Raw genomic sequence first — 23,402 nt, 5'->3', positions numbered from 1 at the left:
AGATTTGGTGGGCTGTAGCAGACATCAATTAGAATCCCATCCTGTGCTTTCTCTGTTAGGACACTGATCTATAAGCATTCAAGATCATTTTCTTCTGACTTGGAAACAGGTAATACCTTTTTTTTTTTTTTTTTTTTTACATGGAGTGCCACTCCCCCCCCCTTTGCCCACTCGATCCTTCCTAAATAGGTTATAGCCATTGATTTTAATTCCAATTGTGCAAATCATCCCACCAGGGTCCAGTAATACCAACTGGTTCAAATTTATTCTCATAAATGAGCAATTCCAATTACTCGTTTGCTACCCAGGCTCCTAGCACTTGCTTACAGTCAGGGCTGGCTCTAGGATTTTTGACGCCCCAAGCAAAAAAAAAAAAAAAAAAAAAACACCCTCTGGGAGCGCAAAATAAAAATAAAAATTATGCCGCCCCTGAAATTGTGCCGCCCCAAGCACGTGCTTGGTTTGCTGGTGCCTAGAGCCGGCCCTGCCTACAGACAACTCAAGAATTTCTTTATGTGTCCTTTGGTTTCTTGATCAATTTTGTTCTCAAATCTCGATTTTGTGCTGATTGCTCATATTTTCCCTCCATTTTTGCTACGAATTTAATCCACTCCTGACTACTCTAGCCAGCCTGTCCCTGAGATTGATCCCCCTTCTATGAAGTGGAGGCCATCCAAACTACACAGCCCTCTTTCCTCATGGAAGGTGGACAAACGTTCCACAAAACCAAAACCCTCCACCCTACCCCACTTACCTAGCCAGAGGTTCACATACAAAATCTTCTGCCTTCTTTCACTTGTGGGACAGGTAGGACCTCAGAGAACACTGCTTGAAAATTCTTTTTGTTTGGCATGCTTCCAAGGGCTTAATGACAGGGCTTAATGCTCATCTGCCGCATAACCTCACAATCTTAGCTTTTCTTTGCAAGAGACTGATGGCAAGGGGCTCCCCCTGCTCTGCTGGAAAAAAAAAAGTGTCCTGCAGAAAAAAATCCATGTGAAAACTCTGGGCCCAAACTTGCAAGGTTCAGAATATCTCACAGTGCCTTCTCACGAAGATGAAAAGATTGTTAAGGGAAGACAAGCCCATTATGATCATCTAGTCTGACCTTTTTTTTAAGTGAGTGGTTGAACACAAGCATATCTTCTGAATGTGATGGAGAATCCATCCAGTTATTGCAATGGTTAATTACCTTCCTTGTTAAAAAATGATTTTTTCTGATATCAACCTCCTGTCATTGGATCTTGTATACTTCGGTCTGTTAAATTAGAGAGAAGCCACTTAGATCAGATATTTTTTTCCATGTGAAGGTACCTGTAGTCCATGATCAAGTCACCTCTGGAAAGCTCAACATTTCTGAGGACTGGGCCTCTAGTTTCTTTGCAAAAAAGTAATTTTCTGCCAATTACTTTTTATAGAAATGCTTTATTGCTGCAGTCAATAACCCTGCGTATCACAGCACAAATAACCAATTACAGTTTAAGAAACTAATAATAATAATTCTGCAAGTGGTAATACTGAGAAAGAGATGAACATACAGAAAAGGATACAAAACTATACATTTAAGTTACTAGAAAGTTACTAAGTAACTAAAAAAATTCTGCAGAATTGTGAAGTGTCTTGTATAAACTATACAACACATGCCAGTGTAAAGTTGATTAACAGTATACAATTACCTATGTACAAATGTTTTATCTAAATACAAGATCAGCTGCAATTTTTAACAATTATCTTCTATACAAAGACAAGTGCTTTCTAGTTTTCGGTTCTTCATTGGAATATACAGATGTTGCAATATTTCAAACTAAATAGTAATAATAATAATAAATCACAAAATAAAAATTCTCCTTTAAAAAATTTATTTTGCATATCTAGGCTAATGCTGTGAAAATCCAGCCAGCAATATCTTAGCTTTTGTATTTGACCCTCGGTGTATCAGAATACTAGAGATGGATCTGAACCAGATTCACAGTTCCAAACACACCTGAACTGGGGGTGGGGAGGAGGGAAGAGTTCACATCCATGGCTTCCCTTCATGGCTAGGTCCATTCTCTACAACAGACCAAACCAGGAAACTGGGTCTCAACACCCCTTGACTTTATGAGAATCTGGATCCAGAGTCTACTTTGGACCAGACTGTGACCCAGCCCAATGCAGTCGTGTAAGGGAGTAAAACTCTACCCGCATGCACAGCCAGTTCAGAGCTTCCCACATCACAGCAAGGATGTGAGAAAGGGCTGCACACCCAGCACTGTCCACCCCAACAGCAGGAGGGTGGGGAGTGGGTGGAGCCAATGCCCAAATCAAAGGAGCCGAACTAGTGAGGGGGCAGGGAGGGAAATGTAAGGGAGAAGTTGTTTCTCCTTCACAATCCTATTCCAGGGCTCCTCTGGAGGCGTTACGTGGCCTACTGTCCTTTACAAGCTCAGTCAAATTCTTTGTGAATTGCCCGTCTCTACAATGTGCTGAAGCAAAGCCCTGAACCAGAACTCAAGGAATGTTTGGCTCCAGGCCTGGATCTAAGTTGGCAGCTCAGGCCCATCTCTACGGACCAGAGGGCACCATGTTGTGATGGTGGCAGTTTGTTTCCTTTAAATCTCTCCCCCCTAAAGGGTTAGTTTAGGAGAATCCTGAGACTTCATAGGGGTTTAATACATGAAAATATTTTAAAGATGATCAGCCTTCTTGAATACACATTTATAATTCTAACCTCATGGGTGTTTGTGACCCTGCCGCCGTATTGGATATGATGCCGCAGGGAGATTTTCCTTGGCGTAGCCTGACATTTTCTGGACAGGACTTTGGACTGACAAGACATGGGAAAGGGAGCCGAGTGGGGGGCTTTCCACTAGATCAGAGTGTTTTTATTATGCAGACAGCAATCAACACAATAGTCTATGGATAATCTATGGATAATGCCATAGAAGTTAAATTAAGCACATGTCCTCTTTGACTCAAATTCTGCTCTCACTTGCACCTCTGCAGCTCCTTGACTTCAGTGGGGATGAACAGGAGAAAGAGAAAGAAAAGACAATTCTGCCATAGTTTTGCTGTTCAGCTGGAAGTACGTCATATAAGAGGAGCTTGGAATGTGTATTTTGATGGTGAATGGTCACTATCATGATCCAAATCTAGGGAGAATGACAGGACTCATTAGAACCAGGGTAAAAGCCTTGGGACGGCTGCAAAAGATCAACAGAACTTCCTTACTAAGGGTGATAAAGCACCATTCAGACTTGCATATACCACCAGATGGCACTGTGGTAAAGAAGGAAAACGAAGTTTCTGAAGGCTCAGTGGGAAAGAATCAACATGAAAAACAACATCAGGATGGGTGAAAAACAGTAAGATACAAAGTAAAGGTCCGATTCTGCAGCCCTTACTCTCATCAGCAGTCCTATTGATTTCAATGGGACTACACAGGATGATTATTTACACCTGTAAGGGTTGAAATATCAGGCCCTAATTCTGCTTATGAAAGAGGAATTGGGGAAAGACCGTGGATGACAACGGGATGGCTAACAATCTCATACGCAATTCTTTTGCAGCCTATTTCAATTAGAAAGTATGTATTTGTAAGACAAGATAAATTGGTAGGGGAGGTGTGTGGGGGGGGAGGAGGGGGAGTCTTTAGCAGTGTATTGTACAGCAGCTGGCATATGCTATGCTAAGCTTCCAAAATATCAAACTAACTCTAGTAATGTTTCTCAAAAGGTCCCGGTCAGATGAGACTGCAGACAGCACTACCCTGGAGATGACTCTATGTTAATTTTTAATCCTTACAGCCTTGCATGCATGAAAATTGATTACGAATTTGATGAAGACCTGGTATTTAACCCACCTGAGTTGATTTGCTTAACCTATTCACCAAACATAAAAAATACCACGTGATCTGGGTTTTAGTGAACAGACTATGGTCATTGCCAGGACGTTGGGAAGAAGGGCGTTCAGAAAGGGGCCCAGATAATTGCACTTTAGAATGTAGCAGACACAGGCAACAGACTGCATGCATGGGGAAATGAGGACTGCCTAGATGGTAGAAGGGAGGGTTCTCGCCTGTCTATACTGGCTGAGTGTGGAACGTCATGGCCCCCACCACAGCGACAAGTTTATGCCAGTGCAGCTTGTTAGATTGTCCAGAGATCTGCAATGTTTTAAAGCATCCCAAAAACAGGTACATGTTATTAACAAAGACCAGGGCCAGTAAGCTTGGAGGGGGGGAAAAAACAAAAAACAAAAAAACGTGCACGCACGCGCGCACACTCTCACAGGCTTTAGAAACCACTGGTTGATGTCCTCTTAGCATCCTCCCTCATTTGCCTCAAATAAATCCACAGATTTTTATCAAAAAGATCAAGACAGAAATTAATATCACATTTTAATGGAAATTTTTCTGATCTGCAGTTCTTCCTTTCCAGTGTCCAACTATTTTCATTGGGCCAAACCCTTGCTCAGTGGGAGTTTGCCTGAGAAAGGATTGAATAAACCCTGGATAAAGACCTTGGGATTTGGTCGAATATTCCAACACATAAACAGATTTCCTAATGAACTAAGAGGCCCAGTGCAACTCCCATTACTGTCAATAAAAAGATTCCCATTGACTTTATTGGGAGTTGGATTGGACCCGAATGGAGCAAGTCAGCTCTTAAAACTAGAAACCTTGTGCAATACCTTTTAATTATGACTTTTCCATTTCAATGATGCTGACACTATGGTCTGGTTTAATGAGGTCTGGGATTGAGACAACCTTCACCTTACTCTGGTTGAAAGAATGATTCCCTAAGAAAGCTCATGTACTTTTAAACATTTGGACAACTCTACGCAGCACTCCTCAACCTGACTCCATACATGTTCCTCTTCCCATCAAACAGTTCATACAATCAGCCATTCACAGGTTTAAAACAAACAAATCAAAATCACTCCGACCAAGGAATATATCAAAATTTGGGCTAAAATAGGAAGGCGGTTTCAACCTCAGCTATGTAGAGACAGGAGACCCTATGCAATATTTACTCCTTATTAGTTGTTTTCAACACCCCTTCTTCATGTTGTCAAATTCTTGGGTGAGTCACACAGAACACAGCATTAAAGAAGGCAAACCATTTTCAGCTGTATTTTTTTTTTCTAAAGAGCTCACATTTTACCAATAGTGTCCAAGCCCCTTTGCCAGCGGCTGGAATGACAGTTACATCAGGGATATGTGCAGGTCTATCAACTATGTAATTGATTTAAAACAAAAAAACAAACCCCAGAACAGAACAATGAAACCATTACATATTAAAACAAACATTTTACACCCACTACTCTCCATTTACAAGTCACAAGTGCAATATTCTTTGAAAAATTTTCTCCTGAGAGAAAACCCCCAAGAAGCAGAGTTTTTAGTGTTATGCTGTGGGTATGCGTTGGAAACCACATTAGATTTTTGTAAGGCAAGAGGTTTAGGACCTAATAGGATGTAAGTGGATCAAGAGAGAGTATTAAAAAGGGGTATTTTGAAATGAGACATTCTTTCAAGTTTCATTCTCATTGGACACATATATTACAAAATAAAGACTTTAAAAAGTGCTATATGCTTTGTGAGTCCTTTATCACAATATGTAAAGCATAATCTTATAGCCGCTGCCTACGAGAAATGTTAGTGGCAGTGTTAGCGGTAGATTAGATTCTAGGTCTCTCGTTCCTCTCTCTCAGCTGTTCCTCAATGTCTGAAGCCATCTTCTCATCAAGGCTTAAATTGCCCCACATGCATTCTGGGATAGTTGAGAGCGAGCTGTCTTTTAAAAAGAAGCAGACTCCATGAAGCTGATGATGGTTCACACCGGACTTGCCATACTCTGACGCCTTGCCTCATCCAGTGAAGCCTCCAGTGTCTCTTTGTACAGGCCAGTCTGAGAGATGAAACATCGAGAGGTATGGAACCATGATAACATACTGACAGATGTGTCAGGGGGGGTAAAAAAATGTTAAAAAAAAAAAAAAGTAATCCGCCAGCGCTAGGCTGTTAGCTGATTTTAAAAAGGTAGAGCAGTTTGCAGTAAACAGTGATGCTTTTGATCTTCAGGAACATACAGAACCCGCACCCTTTCCCAGCCCCCAAAGATCAGACATGAAGGATTTCTGCACCACAGTCTTCAGGCTCCGTGTAATGTGAAGAGTTTGTATCCGAATGGTGGACCCCAAGCATTTCTTTATTTTCAACATTTGGCTCCATTAATGCAGGTTTTTCAAAGATACTCTTTTTGCTAGTATCAGGACAGTTCTGTACATATATTACTCGGTTATAAGCCTTAAGTCTCTTCCACAGCTGTACATATACTTTGCACTGTACATACATGAACAGGAGTCCTCCAGTGAAGCCAATAGCCACAACTACCAGCTTAGTCCAAAATGGCCACTCTAGAATCCCTGGAGGAAAGGAAAGGACCACATTAATATTAGTTAGGCTGCACAGTATCCTTTAAATGAGAGACACAGAATAGGCCACAATCAGAATCTCAAATCCAAACCCATCTGAATTTGGTAGGGGATTTGGGTTAAAATCCTTGGCAGTACTGTATGAAAGCAAACTGATATGATCACTCCCAGGTTCCTTTATTACTATTGATAAGATGCCATAGGTGTTCAGGGCACTTTACAGAAGAGGTAAGTCAGGTCCCAGACTTGAGCAGCAGATAGTCCAATTCTCAAAGTCCACAGGGTGCAAGCGTGGTAGGCAGTTCTCTTTACAAGTACACCATTTTCTGTCACAGGGTTTGTTTAATGCAAATAGTTCTTGTTATACCAACAGTTATGTTCTCGTTTTTGAAAGCTTGTCAATTCCAGTTAACAGGTCTGTTCACACTCAACCCCCCTACTTTACTTTGTGTAGAGCCCACTGGGAGTACTATCTCCTACAGGGTATAACTAGCAGCTCGCAAACAGTTCAGTCTCCTTTATACCTCTTCCTGCCCACTCAGTGATCACACAACATATGGATTCACAGGCTTTCAGGCTGAAAGGGATCATCTAGTCAGACCTCGGGCCTAGCATAGGCCAGACAGCTTCACCTAGTAGTCCCTACATCCAGCCCAATAACTTGGAGTTGAACTACAGCATCTCTTTTAGAAAGAGACGTCCAATCTTGATTTAAAGGCTGTAAATGGTGGAGAATTTACCACATCCCTTGGTAAGCTTACCCTCGCTATTACAAATGTGCAGTATTATTTTAGTTTGAATTTGTCCCTATTGAACGTCCAGAGAGTGGATCTTGTTATAGCTTTGTCTGCTAGATTTAGAGACCATTAGTACTGCATACCTTCTCCAGCATAGGTACTATACATATCAACCCTCTCCACTACTGGCTGGTCAGGGGCATTGCAGGAAAGACCATGACATCATGCTGATCCATCCATTTTCAAGTTTCATGGAGAATCAACAATATTGTAACAAATCCATGACCTCCTCGGACACCACATCTGTCACTGTGCTGCACACACATGACCATTCAGAACTGCTCAGCAGTGGCAGGGATAGAACTCAGATTCTCTTGCTCGAAAAGCACAGGACCCTGCCACTTGGTTACAAATGCAACCTCATTAGCTGTTAGCAGTATAGGACCTATGCCACGCAGCCCAGCAGTTCCGATTCTGTCCAACGGAAGCAGTGGTGCATGCACGCATGCACACACACGCACACTAGCCAGCTTACTGTAGTACTCATCAGATTGCTCATTTCATTTGAATTCTGAAACGGAGTACAGTACCAAATACTAAATATTCATGCTATTCCTATTTATGCTCATCTAAAATATTTATCTAAAATGACCTGAAGGCTGTAAATGTTTGAAAGCATATGCTTTTCATAAGCATATTGATCCCTTGCATTAAAAGGCCAACAATTTTCACTACTCCCATAAATGATGCTGTCAGATGAAAGAGAGACCAGAAGCTTTCATTCAAAGCAGCCTCTTTGCTGAACAAAAATCAAGTACAATCAAACTACAACTGAAAATGAAAAATGACAGTAAGTCATGAAAATGTATATTTTGAAGAGTGGCTGCACTCTGAAAAGAGAGTGTAAAAATGACTGTGGGCTTCCAAGTTTATTGACGCTCAATTATTTCCACAGCAAATGTGCTTTGCTTACAAGTAAAAAATATTTTTTTGTTTTATTTTTCACTGCTAGCCCTTCAAACGCAACCTGAGATCTCAGAGTCAGGCTAGGTTCTTTGTGGTTCATGCATCACCGCCAGGAATGAAATTTCAGCAGGACAAATTCTGTCCTTAGTGACAACTGTGTCAACCCATCATGTAACTGATTGGACTTTAATACACAATTCTCTTATTGATGAACAAGGAGTAGCTGAATCCAGCTCCCTCTCTTTTTAGCTGTGCTAGCTCTGCAGGGCTACTAGGAATAAAAAGCAGGAAACACTTAGGCCTTGTCTACACAGGATTGGTACCAGTTTAAAAATAGATTTAGTTAAAGCAGTGCAACTTTGTGTGTGAACACTTATATTGGTTTAAAACTGGTTAGACTGGATTAGCTCGCAGCTATACATTTTACTGGTGCAAACTAAACTGATAAGCCAGGTTTAAATTGATTTAAGAATGTCCACACACAAAGTTGCACTAGTTTAACTAACCTGGTTTAGAATCACACCTTTAGTTAAAATGGTGCACCTTCGGGCCTTATTTTAATTACTAAAGCCAGAGATCTGACAGTTTAAAAAAAGACATCATCTTGCTCAACAGATCTGCCTCTTTGCATTCAGAGTCACTTAAATATGAAACAAAATAAAGTAACATACCAGTAGTCTGTCCCTGTTTAATCTCTTCAGCAGTCCTGTCTATAAGGACATACAGAGACCACACGACGCAGGTGATGGCAATGATATGGAATGTTACAGAGCACATGATCTTCCTCCTCTCACTGGCCGTCATCTGCAACTTCTCCCACTAGCAAGAAATCCAGAAGGCAGAGCAAGTGGTTAGAGGTTTGTGGAAGTGAGAGCAGTGGATGAAAGGAACACTAGTGAACACACCTGACAGGCAGAGGCTGTTTTCCTCACAGTACACAGAAGCATTTCTTTTTAAAAGTCATTATGTCAGGTAGTTGCCTCAACCCACTAGTCCATATATCAGGGTGCAAGTTCAAGCAGTAGTGACTGGCATTCCAGTTTCTCCCTTGTGACTTTTGGCCCCAATCTTACTCCTATGACTTCAGTGGGAGCAGGAGCAGGTCTTAACGATAAATCTCTGTGCTGGGCCTCGGTGCACTGCTGCTGCTCACACCTTATTTACTTGTACACACTCCAGTGGTGCAGCAGAGCTCGGGCTGATCCCAACCCCAGTTTTGTACAGCCTAAGCAACACTGCCTGTTAAGAGTGCCCACCGCTCTGTGGCCGAATGAGAGGTGGGGGGCACCAGCAGGTATGCCTGGCAAAATGGTAGTTGCTCAGAAAGGTTTGGCACCGCTAATATAAAAATACTGCTATAGAAATGAATGGGCGAGCTACTGGTCAGTGTGTGTTACATGCCCGTCTCTGTACCGAACCCACAGAGGATAGGAGTCTGTTATAGCCCCCAGGTGTAAAGCCTGACTTTAGTTCAAGCAATGGAAACTGATGCTTTTAGGTCTAGGTACTCAGTGTGTGTAAACTACGCTATTTGATCAAACAATGGAAGTTGCTACCTATGTTTTATATTCAAGTGCATTAATGCGGAACCACATTTCTCCTCTGAATAACCAGCAGAGACAATGAGATGAAGTACCATCTGAAATGCCCAGATTTATGCCGATTACCAAGCCGTCAATGATTCTGTTATAGTCCCATTAGAAACCACAACGTTTTGGCCATTACTAAGTAGAAAGGATGCAGAAAAATTAGACAATTTTACAGACATTTACCAACTACTGGTAATCACTCGAAAAAGGCTTTTATTTTTGATGCATTTGAGAATGGGTCTGGCATTTCAGTCTCATATTCACACTGGACAAACCCTTCACACACCTTCTCTATGTACACTGTGAGCCATGGTCTCTTCTCCATTACAGCTATGCAAGCCCATTGGGTTGCATTTGACAATGCATGGATGAATTTGACCTACAGAGCGTACAGAAGAGAAAAAGGAGCTTGAGGCTTCCCAACCACAACTCCCATGAGGCACCGTGGGAGCATTTCCAAATCAAAATATTTTTGTGTTTGGCCAAAATATTTGTGTTTCCAAATTCTGCCAAAAATCATTTTTTTCCTGTGGAAAACTTAGATTAAAATGATTTTTTATTTCATTTTCATAAACATTTTCCATGGAAAAAACTCCCATGTTTTGACCAGCTCTACTTCATAAGCTGGGTTGTTGTTTCTTAGCTCTCTTAGAAATCTCAGACTCTCTCCTTACGGGGTCAATGGGCCAAACACTTTACAGACCTGATTCATGACTGCTTTAACTCCACTGGGACTTGAAGTTAAACCTGGGATGATCAGTTTGGGTCTTATGCTACTGGCAAGCACCAAGCCTATATTTTGGCCTTCTCTTGTTCACAGTCCAGCTACAGGTTATTTTCTCCTGATTGACAGGATACAATACAGGAGGAGTTGAGGATGAGATGTCAGCTTGACTGCAGTTTAATTTCAGGAATACTGAGCTTCTATTTTTGAGGGCTAATTCCATTTTGTTTGTTTGTGTTCCCTCCTCCCCATCTCCCCCACTTATGGTTTTGTCCCTATTATTTTTGGCACCTGGTTTCTTCATAATAGATTAAATTTTCAGAAATGATGCGTGGATTTTGCCCAATGTGGTATGCCTCACAGGGACCAGATTTTTAGAAAACGCTGAGCATCCACTCAAGGTGTTCCAAATTTGACACCCCAAAAAACAGACGCCCCAAACCACTAGCCAATTTGTTAATTTAGACTATTGTGTTTTTATCCACGCCTTTATTTTTATTTTTTTGGTCTTCTCTTTGAGGGTCTGACATCAGGGATGGCCAAAGCATGACCTGCAGGCCCAATGGCACCCAGGATGTTCTACAGTGCAGCTAGTTCCTCCATAATAAGGAGGCGCGGCTGGCAGAAACGACAGGTCCCAAAATGCAGGTCTCCATCGTGATCCAAGAGGTCTCTGTTCAGAACAGCATCATGTCCTGAACTATATATTTTGCAGACTGCACTTCTGTATTAAAGATGAAGGTGGCTGAAATCTGCTCCATTTTCTGTAGATTAGTAGTGGCTTTGGGATCCTGGCCAACTACCATTACAGCCCTTGGATGGGTTACACTTTGGACTCCCCATCCTAGTGATTCAGGATCATCTGCTTGATTTTAATCTTTTTTGCTTATTCTTGTCCCAGACTGAGATTACTTTTATTAACCTCTAACATGGGCAGGCACAGCACGATTTGCCAGTGCTAAGAATATTAGTGGTTCCTATCCAGAAATCCTGCTGGTGAGCATCAACTGCCTTTGAAAGACAGAGGTATTTGGGATAGGAAAATGGATACCGGACACACCAATGGACAGATCCTTGTGTTCTTCAGTATCGGTAAGGTAAGTCAGTGGGTGTATAGATGGCAGAAGGTGTTAAATAACAGCTGTTGGTTCTAGCAAGTTGAAGTAGTAAAATGTTACTATGTATGTTTAGTGCAAAAAAGAAACAAAACATTGTTTTTCTGGGTGAATTTCATTGCACCGTAAATAAGATTTTGGCTTTAAAAAAATCATTTGCTACATTATTATTTTTTATGTAACCAAAGACTTCAATGGAATCATTTTACAAATAAATATGAAAAATACAGAGCCTACAATTCCCACATCTTCAAAAAAATTCATAAACCATATGGGTAACAGTACAGCAAATTCTGTGCTTTAGAGTGGGTCTCGGCTCTGAAAGGTGACTGTAGAAATGATAGGGGGTCCTAACAAAACAGATCAGTTCCTGGTGTACTTTCAGAGTTACAGCTGCTGACCTTGCGGACTACAATAAATGTTTCCTCCTTTTTATTCCTGTTAGCCCTGCGGAGCCAACCCAGTCACTGGAGAAGAAAATGGATTATTTTCTGGCTTCGGCAGCATCAACAGGATTGTCAATTAAGTTCTGACAGCAGATTCTTTATTATTGGTGATGCATGAAACCAGAAAAAATCCAGCTTGACTCTCAGATCCCAGGTTGCATTTTCACGTAGAAAATACAGATTATAAAATTGAGCAGACTGTATACGGAATCACTGAGGGGGATGATAAGCATGGAGTCCCACTGTGCCATGTTTTAAAAAAAGAGTCACTTTTCCGAGCAGTGCCACACTTTTAAGGCAAACTATTTCTCTGGAACCAGTCCTTGGACCTACCTTTCGTAGAGGTTTTAATTTGGTCTCCATGATGAACTCATACTTGCAGAGTTCACAACATCGAGTGTCTGAGCTCTTGATCCACTGTTGCAGGCAGGCTTGGTGCACAAAATGAAGACTTCCTGTGCAGTGACAGGGGGTAATCAAGGGGCTCTCCTCGTCTCCTTCACAGTGACATATCCTGAATCAGGAGCAAAGCAGCTCATTAGGAGGCAGCAGCAGAGACAGGGAAAACCAAAACAACGTAGAGGAGGCTTTTAACATTTGTGATCACGCACGGTCAACCAATGCAGATCCCAAACGACATACATTTCAAACAAAGAAATTTATCAATAAGAAAAACCAACAAATAAAATAAAATGCGACACACAATAACTGAGCACAAACACTGCTAACTACACAATTTCTCTCTAGCTCACTGGGCAGACACACAAGGTCTGAAAGAGATTTGGTAATGAAAAGAGAAAGAACAGGATAAGAAATTACAACACATCATCTTGTCTACCAGAACAATAGTACTTTACTGAGAGTGGCATTTAAGCAGTACGGACACTTCCCATGACAGAACATGTTCACAGAGGTGTAAACCTAACTGTGGTTTACAATTAAAAAAAAAAAAAAAAACGGAAACCACCACACACATACAAACTCCACAAGAACATGAAGGGCTAACCTACGAGGCCTGGATCTTGCCTTCTGGGATGGATTATTTCTAGTAAAAGTTACCAAGAGATGGACTCAGGCTGCAAAGCTCCAGTCTGACTCTTGCCAAAGTTGGGAATGTTTAGATCTTCTGCCCCATCTCTACTCACTCACTTTGTAATGGCTGCCAATGACAGCTACAGTAAGGTTCCCCATATTCCCTACCGATTAACCTAGCAGGCACTGAGTAGCTCCTCTCCCAATATGTTGCCACTCCAAGGTACTGCAGTTCCAATTCCATTTCAAGCTCCAGTTAACAGGGACACTTGGTTCTGCATATTGCCACGGAAGCAGACTGATAATTAATTTCCTATGAGGTTGTTTAAAAAGTTTGTGAAGAATAACATTGGGGGCACGAGTGCAGAAGGCCAGTGAGGATGGGGCCAATATCTTCTGGAGCATCCCGCCTACCCACTGTTGGAATCCCTTGCTGAGTCCATGTGACCCAGCTGCTAGTTCGCACCCTGACTGCTGGCTGAGGAGCCAGGTGGTGAAGGTGAGTGGTCTGGCAAGTAACCCTGGGGCCCAGGGATGAGAACCAGCAATGAGGTGGATTGTGCTGAACAATGGGGCAGGGTGAGTAGCATTGGGGAGGCAGGTGGTAACAGGGAAGGAGTCGGGAAGCAGGGGATACATTATGGGCCTTTGCAGGGGTTGGATCACTTGTAGGGGAGAGAGAGGAGTTGGAGAGGATGATTGGTAGGGGAACAGGGGATGTGCCAGTTCTCACTATACTGAGGGCCTACCCAAAACCAGGCTGAGGCAGAGTGGCAGACTCTGCACCCAGATGAGGGGGCAGAGCGAGGTAGCTGCCTCTGATGGGACTTTATATCTTCCAGATCTGGTTAACTTTCTGCAGCGGCACAGTCCATCCAGACCACACCTCACTTGTTTGACCCCATGCGATGGACACGCATCAGGGCCACGTTCTGGCTCATCGCTAACAGCGAGCCCTTGAATTACACTTTTCACCTGAGGCTCTTTATGAATAGATACATGGAAATGAACAGAAAAGCTTTACAAAAAAAAAATCATATATAAGTTGATCAAATCTGGGAAGTGACACTTAAATGGCCCATTTTCCAATGACCGTCAGCAAAGCACATTGCTCTTTAAGCTAAGAAAGTTCAGCTTGGCCTTTAATATGTGTAGCTGATTCTCTCAGATATTTCTGGGTTTGGCACCAATAAAACCACCTTGGAACGCGGAGCTGTGAAACAAATTGCTTTGGGTTGCAAAGAATTTATTGACTCAAAGGGAAGCTTCCACTTAGCGGACTAATAAAGCATTGGAAAAGCAGCAGGCCTCAAACTGCACATATTAAAGCAAGGTGAGAGAACACAAAGGCAGAGAAAGCAGAGCAGGTCACTGCCGAGTGTGGGAGGGGGCGGAGGAAGGCGTTCTCTTTAAACCAACCTGCAGGCATCCCCCGACGTGGAAACAGGGGAAAGAGGGGGGAATTTTTCTGACAGGGGAGAAGGGCAGTCTAGGTCACTGTCTTTCTCAACTGAACAGAGTGGTGCCCGCAGCTCTTTTGCTTTCAACCTCACGGAGGCACTGTCCTCAAATACGTCGTCATCCCCCATGTCATCAGAGCAGAAGCCTGTGCTTTCCACCAACAGGCTGGAGGATTTTGCTGTTTGGAAGTGGCTCGGATAGCTCTCTAGTTCATGGAACTTATGCAGGCTGCTGGCACTCGAGCTGTGGGAGAAGGAGAAGAGGTAGCGCAGCAGCTTTTTGCTTCTTGATGATGTCTCATTGTCCACCTTGTCATCCAGGAGAGGTATATGCACCGCGTGGTGGTTCTCGGCTGCTCCCGAAACGCTCGAGTAGGTAGTGCAAAGAGACGGCATGTAAGAGTGTTTAGAATTGCTAAAAAAAGGCCTGAGATTGAGCGATTTCTTCTCTTTCTGATTAAATCTGTTAATCCTTAAACACTGCTCCTGTGTCGGGGTCAGTTTGCCTTCAGAGCACGTTCGCTCCCCATAGTTAGAGCCCTCTGTGGTGCTCTGTGCCTTCTGGTCCATGTCGTTGAGGGACTTGGAGAATTTAAGAGCACGGGTGGCTTTTGCATTTTTAGCAGACTCGAGCGCATGGACCCAATCCTGCCCATGGGAGTTTCTCTTTGATGCCTGTAACGTGTCCTGACAGATTACTGTCACTGTGACCCCTTGTGTCAGAGAATTCTGGCAGTGAGGATTTTTCAAGACAACAGCAGACTGCACTGGACTGTGATGACAACATTCAGAAAACACTGCACTGGAACTGCATGCAGAACAGTGGAATAAAAGCACAGAAAGTAAAAACAATTATACAAGAGAACACGTATAATCAAAGTGAAGAAACAAGAATTATGGCTAGTGTGGGGATGGTAAACACAGCAAGCAAACAGTAAGTGGATCCCATGGAGCAGCGCTAGACAGTATTCGAGAGAAACAAATGGGACATTTAGAATCGGAGCCCTAGATTGCTTACTTCCTGGTGTACATGATTTTTTTCATAAATTGGTCCTTGTACAGGCCCACTGCAGCTCTACAAACAACAAACATTACCTGCAGATGTCCTGATTGGATGGCGTAACAGAAGTCCGAGAGAAGCTATGAGGAGCAGAAACGGAGGTTGGACTGCCAGCCTGCAATAAGAAATGACAGGTCAGCTTTTATGTAGCACCAGTCTTTAGTATCAAACACAGTATCTGGGGGCAGATACTGCATCAGATCCAATTCTCTTGGGTTAGTTGTAGATGTGTGAGGCTTGTGGAGACAAGTACTGAATGTCAAAGAGCTTAGTTTGACTAATGAGCGTACACCATCACAACTCTTGGAAGAAGTATTCATATACCTGGAACACACCTCTTAACACCAAAATGCAGCCTTCTCTGGGGTGGAACCTGGCAGCTTTTAAACTCTACAAAGAACAACAGTTCAGGAAATGAAGAATGCCATATTCATTCAAAGGAGGAATTAGACAGGGAGAGAGTATTTACCTAATTAGGATTTAGCTAGCACACAGGAGCTAACACTCCTATTCGAAAATACCACGGGACTTTTAATGACGACAAGAGGCCAGGGCCTTGGCTTTCTAAGAGTTAGACCATCAACAGTCCAGTATCCCAGACACCATTCTGGGGCATATGTTCAGTACCAGCTCCCAGGAAAGAGCGCCCCATGCTGAATCAGACCCCTCCCTGATGTGCTCTTTATACTTTGAGGTTTTATATTCTGGGTTTACACTGACAGGGCCTCCCATCTGTGTGGAGGCAAACCCTGGTGGCGCTTAGCTTGTGGAGACCTGACAAGATCACAGCCTGAAATGCAACAGCTGAAGAATCCAGAGTTCTGCACACCCAAATGAAAAATAAAGATCATCCATTTGGGCTGAAATTTAGAGAGGGAAAATGTAGGTTGAATCTCAGGAAAAGCAACAGACTAGACTGTGGAATAATCAACATGGGGAAGTGGTAGATGCTCCAGCATCTGGCACATTTAAAATTGGAATGGAGAAATCTCTAACAGAAATACAGTATGGAGTAATCCTGCCCTGGCAGGGAATAGGACCACGTGACCTAACATTCATGTATTGGTGAATGTGAAATGTTTCCACCATTCTGAAGTTTCCTGTGAATCTTCAGGTGAAGGAATCAGCTATGTGTAACCTATATGTACATGGGTAACCTGTAGACAGACTTCCTTACATTCCATGGCTGAAGAATTTGCTGTGTATTTTGACCCTTGCTGCAGAGTTGTGCTCTAGAATCCCAACTTTTATTTAAAAGTAAAATTATGTTTCTAGCCATTTTGGTTGCAAAGCAAAGCTTGAAAACCTGAACAGTGCATTGTCATCTGCCTGAGTCTGCAGGCAGCCTGAAAAAAAAAAAAGAGTTTTGAAAGGAGCTAAATGCCCCATTCATCTCAGTCAACCAAAAGATGACAATTTAAAATGACAGCACTAATGCTTTCATTGTTGAACCTTTAGCAGAAACATCCAGCTAATAGCTTGATCACAATCCCAGACTGCCTCACATTTCTACATTTCTTCAACTACCAGATACCTCAACTGCCCCTTATCCAGCTGCCAAAACTCGAGCTTCCCAACGAAAACTTTTGCAATGCAGTTCTGCAGGGTCAGTACAAAAATCTTTGGCATATAAAAACTAAAAATGTGGGACAGAGTTAAATACACAGTTTACTATCAAAATATATAGCACAGGGACTACTGTACTGAGTGTAATATTCAATCCCATATTTAATTTATTAAAAGCCTCTGTGGTACATTTAAAATGAAGTTGCCACAAGCTTTAGGAATTTTACTGCAGAATTTAGGTTCAGCTTGCCACAGAATATGCATGACTTTACTTATAGATAATTGGGTATCCTACCAGAGAGGGTCACCTATAAAAAAATAGTCACAGAAAACATCAGGCCAAAATCTGTTTGAATTACGTTCAGGGTGTGACAAACCAACAAACTGCACATCAACAGTTGGTTATATTAGCTTTGCCCTGAGGACCATAGCTCATATATTTTATACTATGTGAATCAACACCCTGGCAATAGAGTGAGTCCTCACCTACACGTGTTGAGGTGAGTTCAAGACAGTGCCAGATGTTTTTTGGAAATTCTTTAGTTTTGTCTCTTTGTTTTACTGCCTTAGCATCAACTTCAAAACAGGTTTTTCTCGGACGTTAAATGTTCTTGTCTCCCAACATGATTTTTTTGTGATAATTGTGGTTGTTTTTCAAAAACAACATCACTACCACATCAGTGTGGAAGCTGACATTTGGATCTGCAGTAATTATGCAAATGTGCATTAATGAGATTTTTTAAAATGCTGTAGTATTTAAGGACATATTTAGCAAGCTTTTAAAAACAAAATATTGACCCAGTGGAACAGCACATCACACTCTGCCTTGGAAACACAAATGCAGATGTTGCTGGAAGCACAGGAGTTTACTCAAGAGATAAAACACATCTCAGGCTCTTGAAAGAACAAGATTTAGGAAGTATCTGGCAATATGGACTCTGCATACAGGACCCAATCCTGGCTCCGCTTCCCATGGCAGGAAGGACCATGCAAACATCCTTGTAGCGAAGTGAGACTCATTGGCGCGGCGCCTCCTGCTGATCATCCTGGGAATTAGCTCTTGTCCAGCTCAGAGCGCCTGCTGCTGGCCGGTGGCTCACCTGCCTCAGGCCCCCATGTCCCTCCCAGACCATGGTGACCCTTACCTTGGGGTTCTGCCCACCACAGTACCCCAGATGCTGGGTCTCCCCTCCCAGGGGAACCCCCAGCCCTCTATCCCCCCCTTGCCTCTGGCTACTGCCAGTCATCATCTACCCCTTGTTCACTGGGGCAGACTGCAGTGTAATGGCCACTCATCACTGGCAAGGGGGGCTTGGACCTGCTGCCTTTCCCTGCAGCCCAGTACCTCTCTAGGCCTTCCTGTCAGGCCGCAGCCTGGGAGGTTGCCAGGCCTGAGCTCCCCAGCTCAGCCTGCCCCTTCCCCAGCACTGTTCTGTCCACGGTACCCTTTGCTCCTTCAGGCAGCTAGGTCCATCTTTCTCCAAAGCTAGAGAGAGACTCCTCCAGCTTCTGGCCCACAACCCTCTTTTCATGGACAGCTGGGCCCTAATTGAGCTGGCCACAGCTGTGGCTGCTACTCCAATCAGCCTAGCTTGGCTGTTTTAACCCCTTTTCCCCAGCCCTCCCCAGGGCTGTTTTAACCTCTTCAGGGCTGGAGTGGGGTGACCACCCTGCTACAGTCCTACAATGTCCGTGTGGGCTCAGGACAGGCCTGGCGCACACCTAGGGTGCCGGGGCATGGTGCAGAAGGGATCAAGAGGCTCTACACTCACTCCATGGGCTGTTTGGGGATGGGGAGACCATTCAACCCTCAGACAGCTCTCCATGGGGCCCACAGAGGTTATTCTCGTGCGGGGGCAGGGACAGGGTGCAGAAAAGGGAGTAGTATGCCCACCCCTCCAAACTAAACAGAAACAAAATGGCAAGAGAGGGGCCTGGAGGATGGGGACTTTGCTGTGGGTTGTGTCCTTCCCCTCCACCCCTCCAACCAGGCTTGGAGAGAAGGGGTTTGTTTCTTCACTCCGATGGGCCCTGAACCCCTCTCCATTCAGGGCCACCAACTGGGAGAGATCGCTGCCTTGGGCCATGTGGTCCAGTCGTCTCCTTGGGTGTCAATCAGCCCGGCAGGACCCACATCCTGCACAGAATTGGGGAGGCACTGGGCATGCTCACTACTTTCCTGACATCATTACCCAGAACCCAGATGAGGCAGTCAGTCTGGTGCTTGGGAAAGGGAAGGGATGGGGGGGCCTTATATGACTGACCCTGAAGAGGAAGAGGCACCAAGGTTTGATTAGCCACCTGTAGACAGAACCCAACCAGGCAGCTCCATCTGGCTTCAGGCCATGGAGGCACCAGGACCAATCACTTGGCCCATAATTTGCAACCCGCAATGGTAACTAGGGGTCTAGCATGCTTCAGTAAAGGATGCTAGACAGGGCCAGGCTGACTTTACAACAGTGACCACTTTAGTCCCTATGGCAATTTTTATCTGAATAGGGGACCTCCCGCCCCTACATTGTAGAACAGTACTGGTGTGCACTGTTTGTTGCTGCTCCCTTCCCCAGGGGAGGCTGCATCTCAGTGGTGCTGGATGCATACAAGGCCCAATCCTGCAAACCCTTAATGGCAGAACTCCCAGTGAAAGCAAGATCAAGCCCAAAGTTTGTGCAATGCTTTGGCTCTAGTGCAATGTAAAATATTATTGATGAGTTATAAACCCCTCGAAAGACAGACGGATAGTAGAAATGCTGGTCTTATTCCAGGTTCAACCGCATGAGTGGAAAACCTAAAACTATCCAGGTGAGGCTCTAAGAGGCTGTGAAAGCCAAGAATGGACAGAAACAGTTACATTAAAATTCTCTCTTTGCATCAACTCAGCTAAACTAAAAATGAACACTTCAATCAAAACTTCCTGATTGGCCCCCCCCACTGCGGGACAGAAAGTGCTGCAGAGGCATCATGCTACACAGAGTGTAAATTTGATCCCGAGGCCGCGATCCTGCACAAAAATACCACATGACCAAAAAATTAAAGACTGTATTGTAATGCACATACAACCTTAACTGTGGCATTTACTGATTTCTGAGTACTTCTCTTTGCAAGCTTAATGTCTGGAGCTCTGTTTCATTTCTTAAATCTTCCCAAATGATATTCCATCTGCATGTGAGAAATGTTATTCATTTTTCTTATGCACAAATCCACAACTGCAACAGAACATGGAGAAACTATCCATTGATTAACTTTCAACTTCCATACACATGCGTACATTGGACAAAAAGAATACTGGGATATTGTACATTCAGAAAGAAATCTACCGTGGTATAATAAAAACCAGAGGATATGCATGAAGTACATTTTTTCTACTCTTAGAACTCAGTCAAATCTAAGCAGATTGTCACTGATATAAGTACCTGTTTTTCAGGAAATGCCCCTGTCAAATTTCAGTCTCTAAAGTGCAAGATCTGTTCAAGAAAGCTTGAAAAAAATTGTAATAGAAAAGGTGTATTTCCCCCCATTCTCTTCCTATGGAAAAACAGCAGGACTGGTTTTGCTCGAACTCCCCACCAAACACAAACCAAACCAAAAATAAATTTAACCTCAGAAAGTGACCAGACCTAGAAATTTTCAATAATTTGAATGATAAAAGTTTGAGGACATTATAAACAACTGAAAGAGACCCTTTGGAATATAAACACTTAGAAAACCTTAACAACAGTGTAGCTGCTGCTACTTACTCCAGCTTTTATACACGTTATAGTATGTCTCTAAGTATTATTAGTTAAAATACGTACAATAGCTGATAGTGTTTTTCAAAGCATTCTTGACTGTATTAGGTTTTTTGTTATGCTGACATCACAGCGCATATCCTACATATAAAAGACCTCATCACTAACTCCAGTTTTACATGGTTTTACTGCATTGACTTCAGTGCAGGTGCTCCTGATGAACACCAGTTTCTGTGAGAGGAGAATCAGATCCAGAGCACCTAGAATGAATCCTGGGAAATAAATGAGCAAACTGCTCCGTATTGCCACAGCGGTGCCCCACAAGAACTCAGAAGAAAGGTCAGCACATGGCGAATAGTGTAGATCAACATTCCAATCTGATGCAATTCAGCAGGGTCAGCGTGTAATCTCCAGTGTTGTTACTCAGGTAATCACAGTGAGTTTGAACGTGATAATCCCTTGAAGCCCCGTTAGTTCTGGGAGCACCATTAGAAAGAAGCCTGTGATAGCCTGTCATTCTAATTCCTTTTTCTCCTCTGAACAATCCTGTTAGCAAAGGAACTCAGCACCTTTTTTACAGTAATCTCTGCCCACAACTAAGTGCTGCACATCTGACCAGTCAAATCCCCGCCCCCCAAAACCAAAACAAAGCAATTTTCTTTGTAGTGCATGATGTAGATCTGGCTATGGCTAAGGAATATTCCTAATTATCTACTCCTCTGAGTAGGTGACTGCATACAGTACTGTCGTCCCACTTTAGGCTGTGCTTTGGTAATAGTAATTATCCCTAGCTTTAAAGAACAGCTCTTGTCATATTCAAACAAAATGATCAAGTTACTCATTGAAGACACAGTTAAAAACAAACCCAGCCCCAGGGTAATTCATCCATTGATTAAAAATGTGGTAGGAAGTAGGTGAAGTTTTTTCCCACACCTGCCAATGCTGCCGTATGTAGTTGCAACAGCAGGCAAAAATCTTAGTCCTTTTTATTATTTATGTTACGGTGACACTTGAAGCCTGAAAGGAGACTAGGGTCCTAATGTGCTAGATGCTGTATACATCTATGGTGAGAGACCTTCCCTGCTCTAATCTAAATAGGAAAAATACAGACAAAGCGTTAGGGAAAGGAAGCATCATTACTTCCCTGCTTTAGAGATGAAGAACTGAGGCAAGGAGAGATTAAGCAACACAGAAAGTTACAAAGGAAGTCTATGGCGGGGCCAAGAATCGAACCCAGCTCCCCTGAGTTCCAGGTCAGTGATTATTCACAAAACCAGCTTTCCTCTCTGATTTTGTGTTGTGATCCAGCCACTCTGTGCTGCACTGCCAACATAAAATAGATAGATAAATAAAGAAAATGAAATCCGCCGGCTAGTCTACCCAGCTCTCAGAATCACTCCAGTATTAGGGGGACACCCCCCGCCCCTGGCACAGAACTGTCAGAGAAGCTCCTGCACACTTCCCCTCACAGCTGTAGGAGCAAAGTGGGCATGACTGGGGCTCTCTGACATCTCGCTAATCCCAGCTGCTGTATAAATCCTTTGGGGATGCAGGTGGAATTTAGAGCAGCCTGCATCTGCCCACATCTGGCTCATGATTGGGGAGGCACAAAGGATGCCACCTTCGCATCCCTTTCCTCAACTGAGCTGAGTGCTCCCTGTGACGCTTTCCAGGGGTACCCATGGTTGTGAAGCACCTTGCTACCTCTGGCCCTTAGCATGAGGAAGCCTTGTCTATGCTCACTGCGTGTCAGTTCCCTGACTCCTACAGCCACAGGCAACACCAGCACTCCCCTCTCAGCCTGTGCAGGCTCCACTGTCCCTCTGCACGTTAGCGATTGCATGCTGGAATCAGGAGGCAAGAGTCAGGGTCAGACTGGGGTCAGAGACTGGATATCAGAAAGCAAGGTGAGGTCTGGAGTTGCAGCAAGTCAGAAGTTTGTGTAGTTGCCCAGACAACTTTCTAGGGCACCCTCTAGGATTAAACAGTGAGCATGGGCCAATCGAAGACTGCAGGGTGCTCTCGCTCTGGTCCCTTTGGGCAGTACTGCCTGCGGCACCTAATGGCTCTGCATGGCCTCCTGGGGGAACATCAGCTGTCCCAGGCTCTACAGACTTGGGTACCAGTCCCACAAATGCTTACGCTGACTCTGCAATCCTTCATGGGCAAAATTCCTATTGAAGCCAATGGGACTTTTGCCTAAAGTGCTGCAAGATTTGGCCCCCAGGGTAATATGCCACAGTGATGAGTATGGTAGAAATACAAAGGTTAGACAGATCATCAAAGAAATATTTAGACTCATTATCACCAGATTTCAAACTTCACAACAATCAACATATTTCTAAATACGAATGAGCAATTTTAACGCTCTGTTCTAAGAATTACCATGAAACATGCAGCAACTCGAGAGTAAGGAAGGTAGAGGAGGTTTGTGTTAAACCCCAGGGATACATTCATAAGTTATTTGGAGACACTGCAGAATAACCATAATTGCTTGGCTCAGTCCAGCGCTGTCAATGCCTCGCCTTTATGAGCATGAAATGAATTCACAGCTTATTTGAA

The 23,402-nt window shown here is 43.5% G+C and overlaps 1 protein-coding gene across 2 annotated transcripts in view; it reads right to left on the bottom strand.

The window, feature by feature from the left end:
* Positions 1-6,103: 6,103 nt before the first annotated feature.
* MARCHF8 (membrane associated ring-CH-type finger 8) overlaps positions 6,104-23,402 on the bottom strand; it is a 134,771-nt gene continuing 117,472 nt past the window's right edge. The window contains exons 3-7 of one of the 2 annotated variants that reach the window (XM_065408347.1): positions 15,582-15,661; positions 14,446-15,294; positions 12,328-12,508; positions 8,792-8,939; positions 6,104-6,408 (exon numbers count right to left, since the gene is read on the bottom strand). In XM_065408347.1, the coding sequence (XP_065264419.1) occupies positions 6,104-6,408; positions 8,792-8,939; positions 12,328-12,508; positions 14,446-15,294; positions 15,582-15,661 (1,563 nt within the window). The remainder of the gene's footprint in view (positions 6,409-8,791; positions 8,940-12,327; positions 12,509-14,445; positions 15,295-15,581; positions 15,662-23,402) is intronic. The other variant, XM_065408348.1, reaches the window with a different exon arrangement.

Source organism: Emys orbicularis, chromosome 7 (genome assembly GCF_028017835.1).
Source record: "Emys orbicularis isolate rEmyOrb1 chromosome 7, rEmyOrb1.hap1, whole genome shotgun sequence".
Lineage (NCBI taxonomy): Eukaryota > Metazoa > Chordata > Testudines > Emydidae > Emys > Emys orbicularis.
Note: the sequence above shows the minus strand (reverse complement) of the source record. Positions and strands in the feature narration are given on the sequence as shown.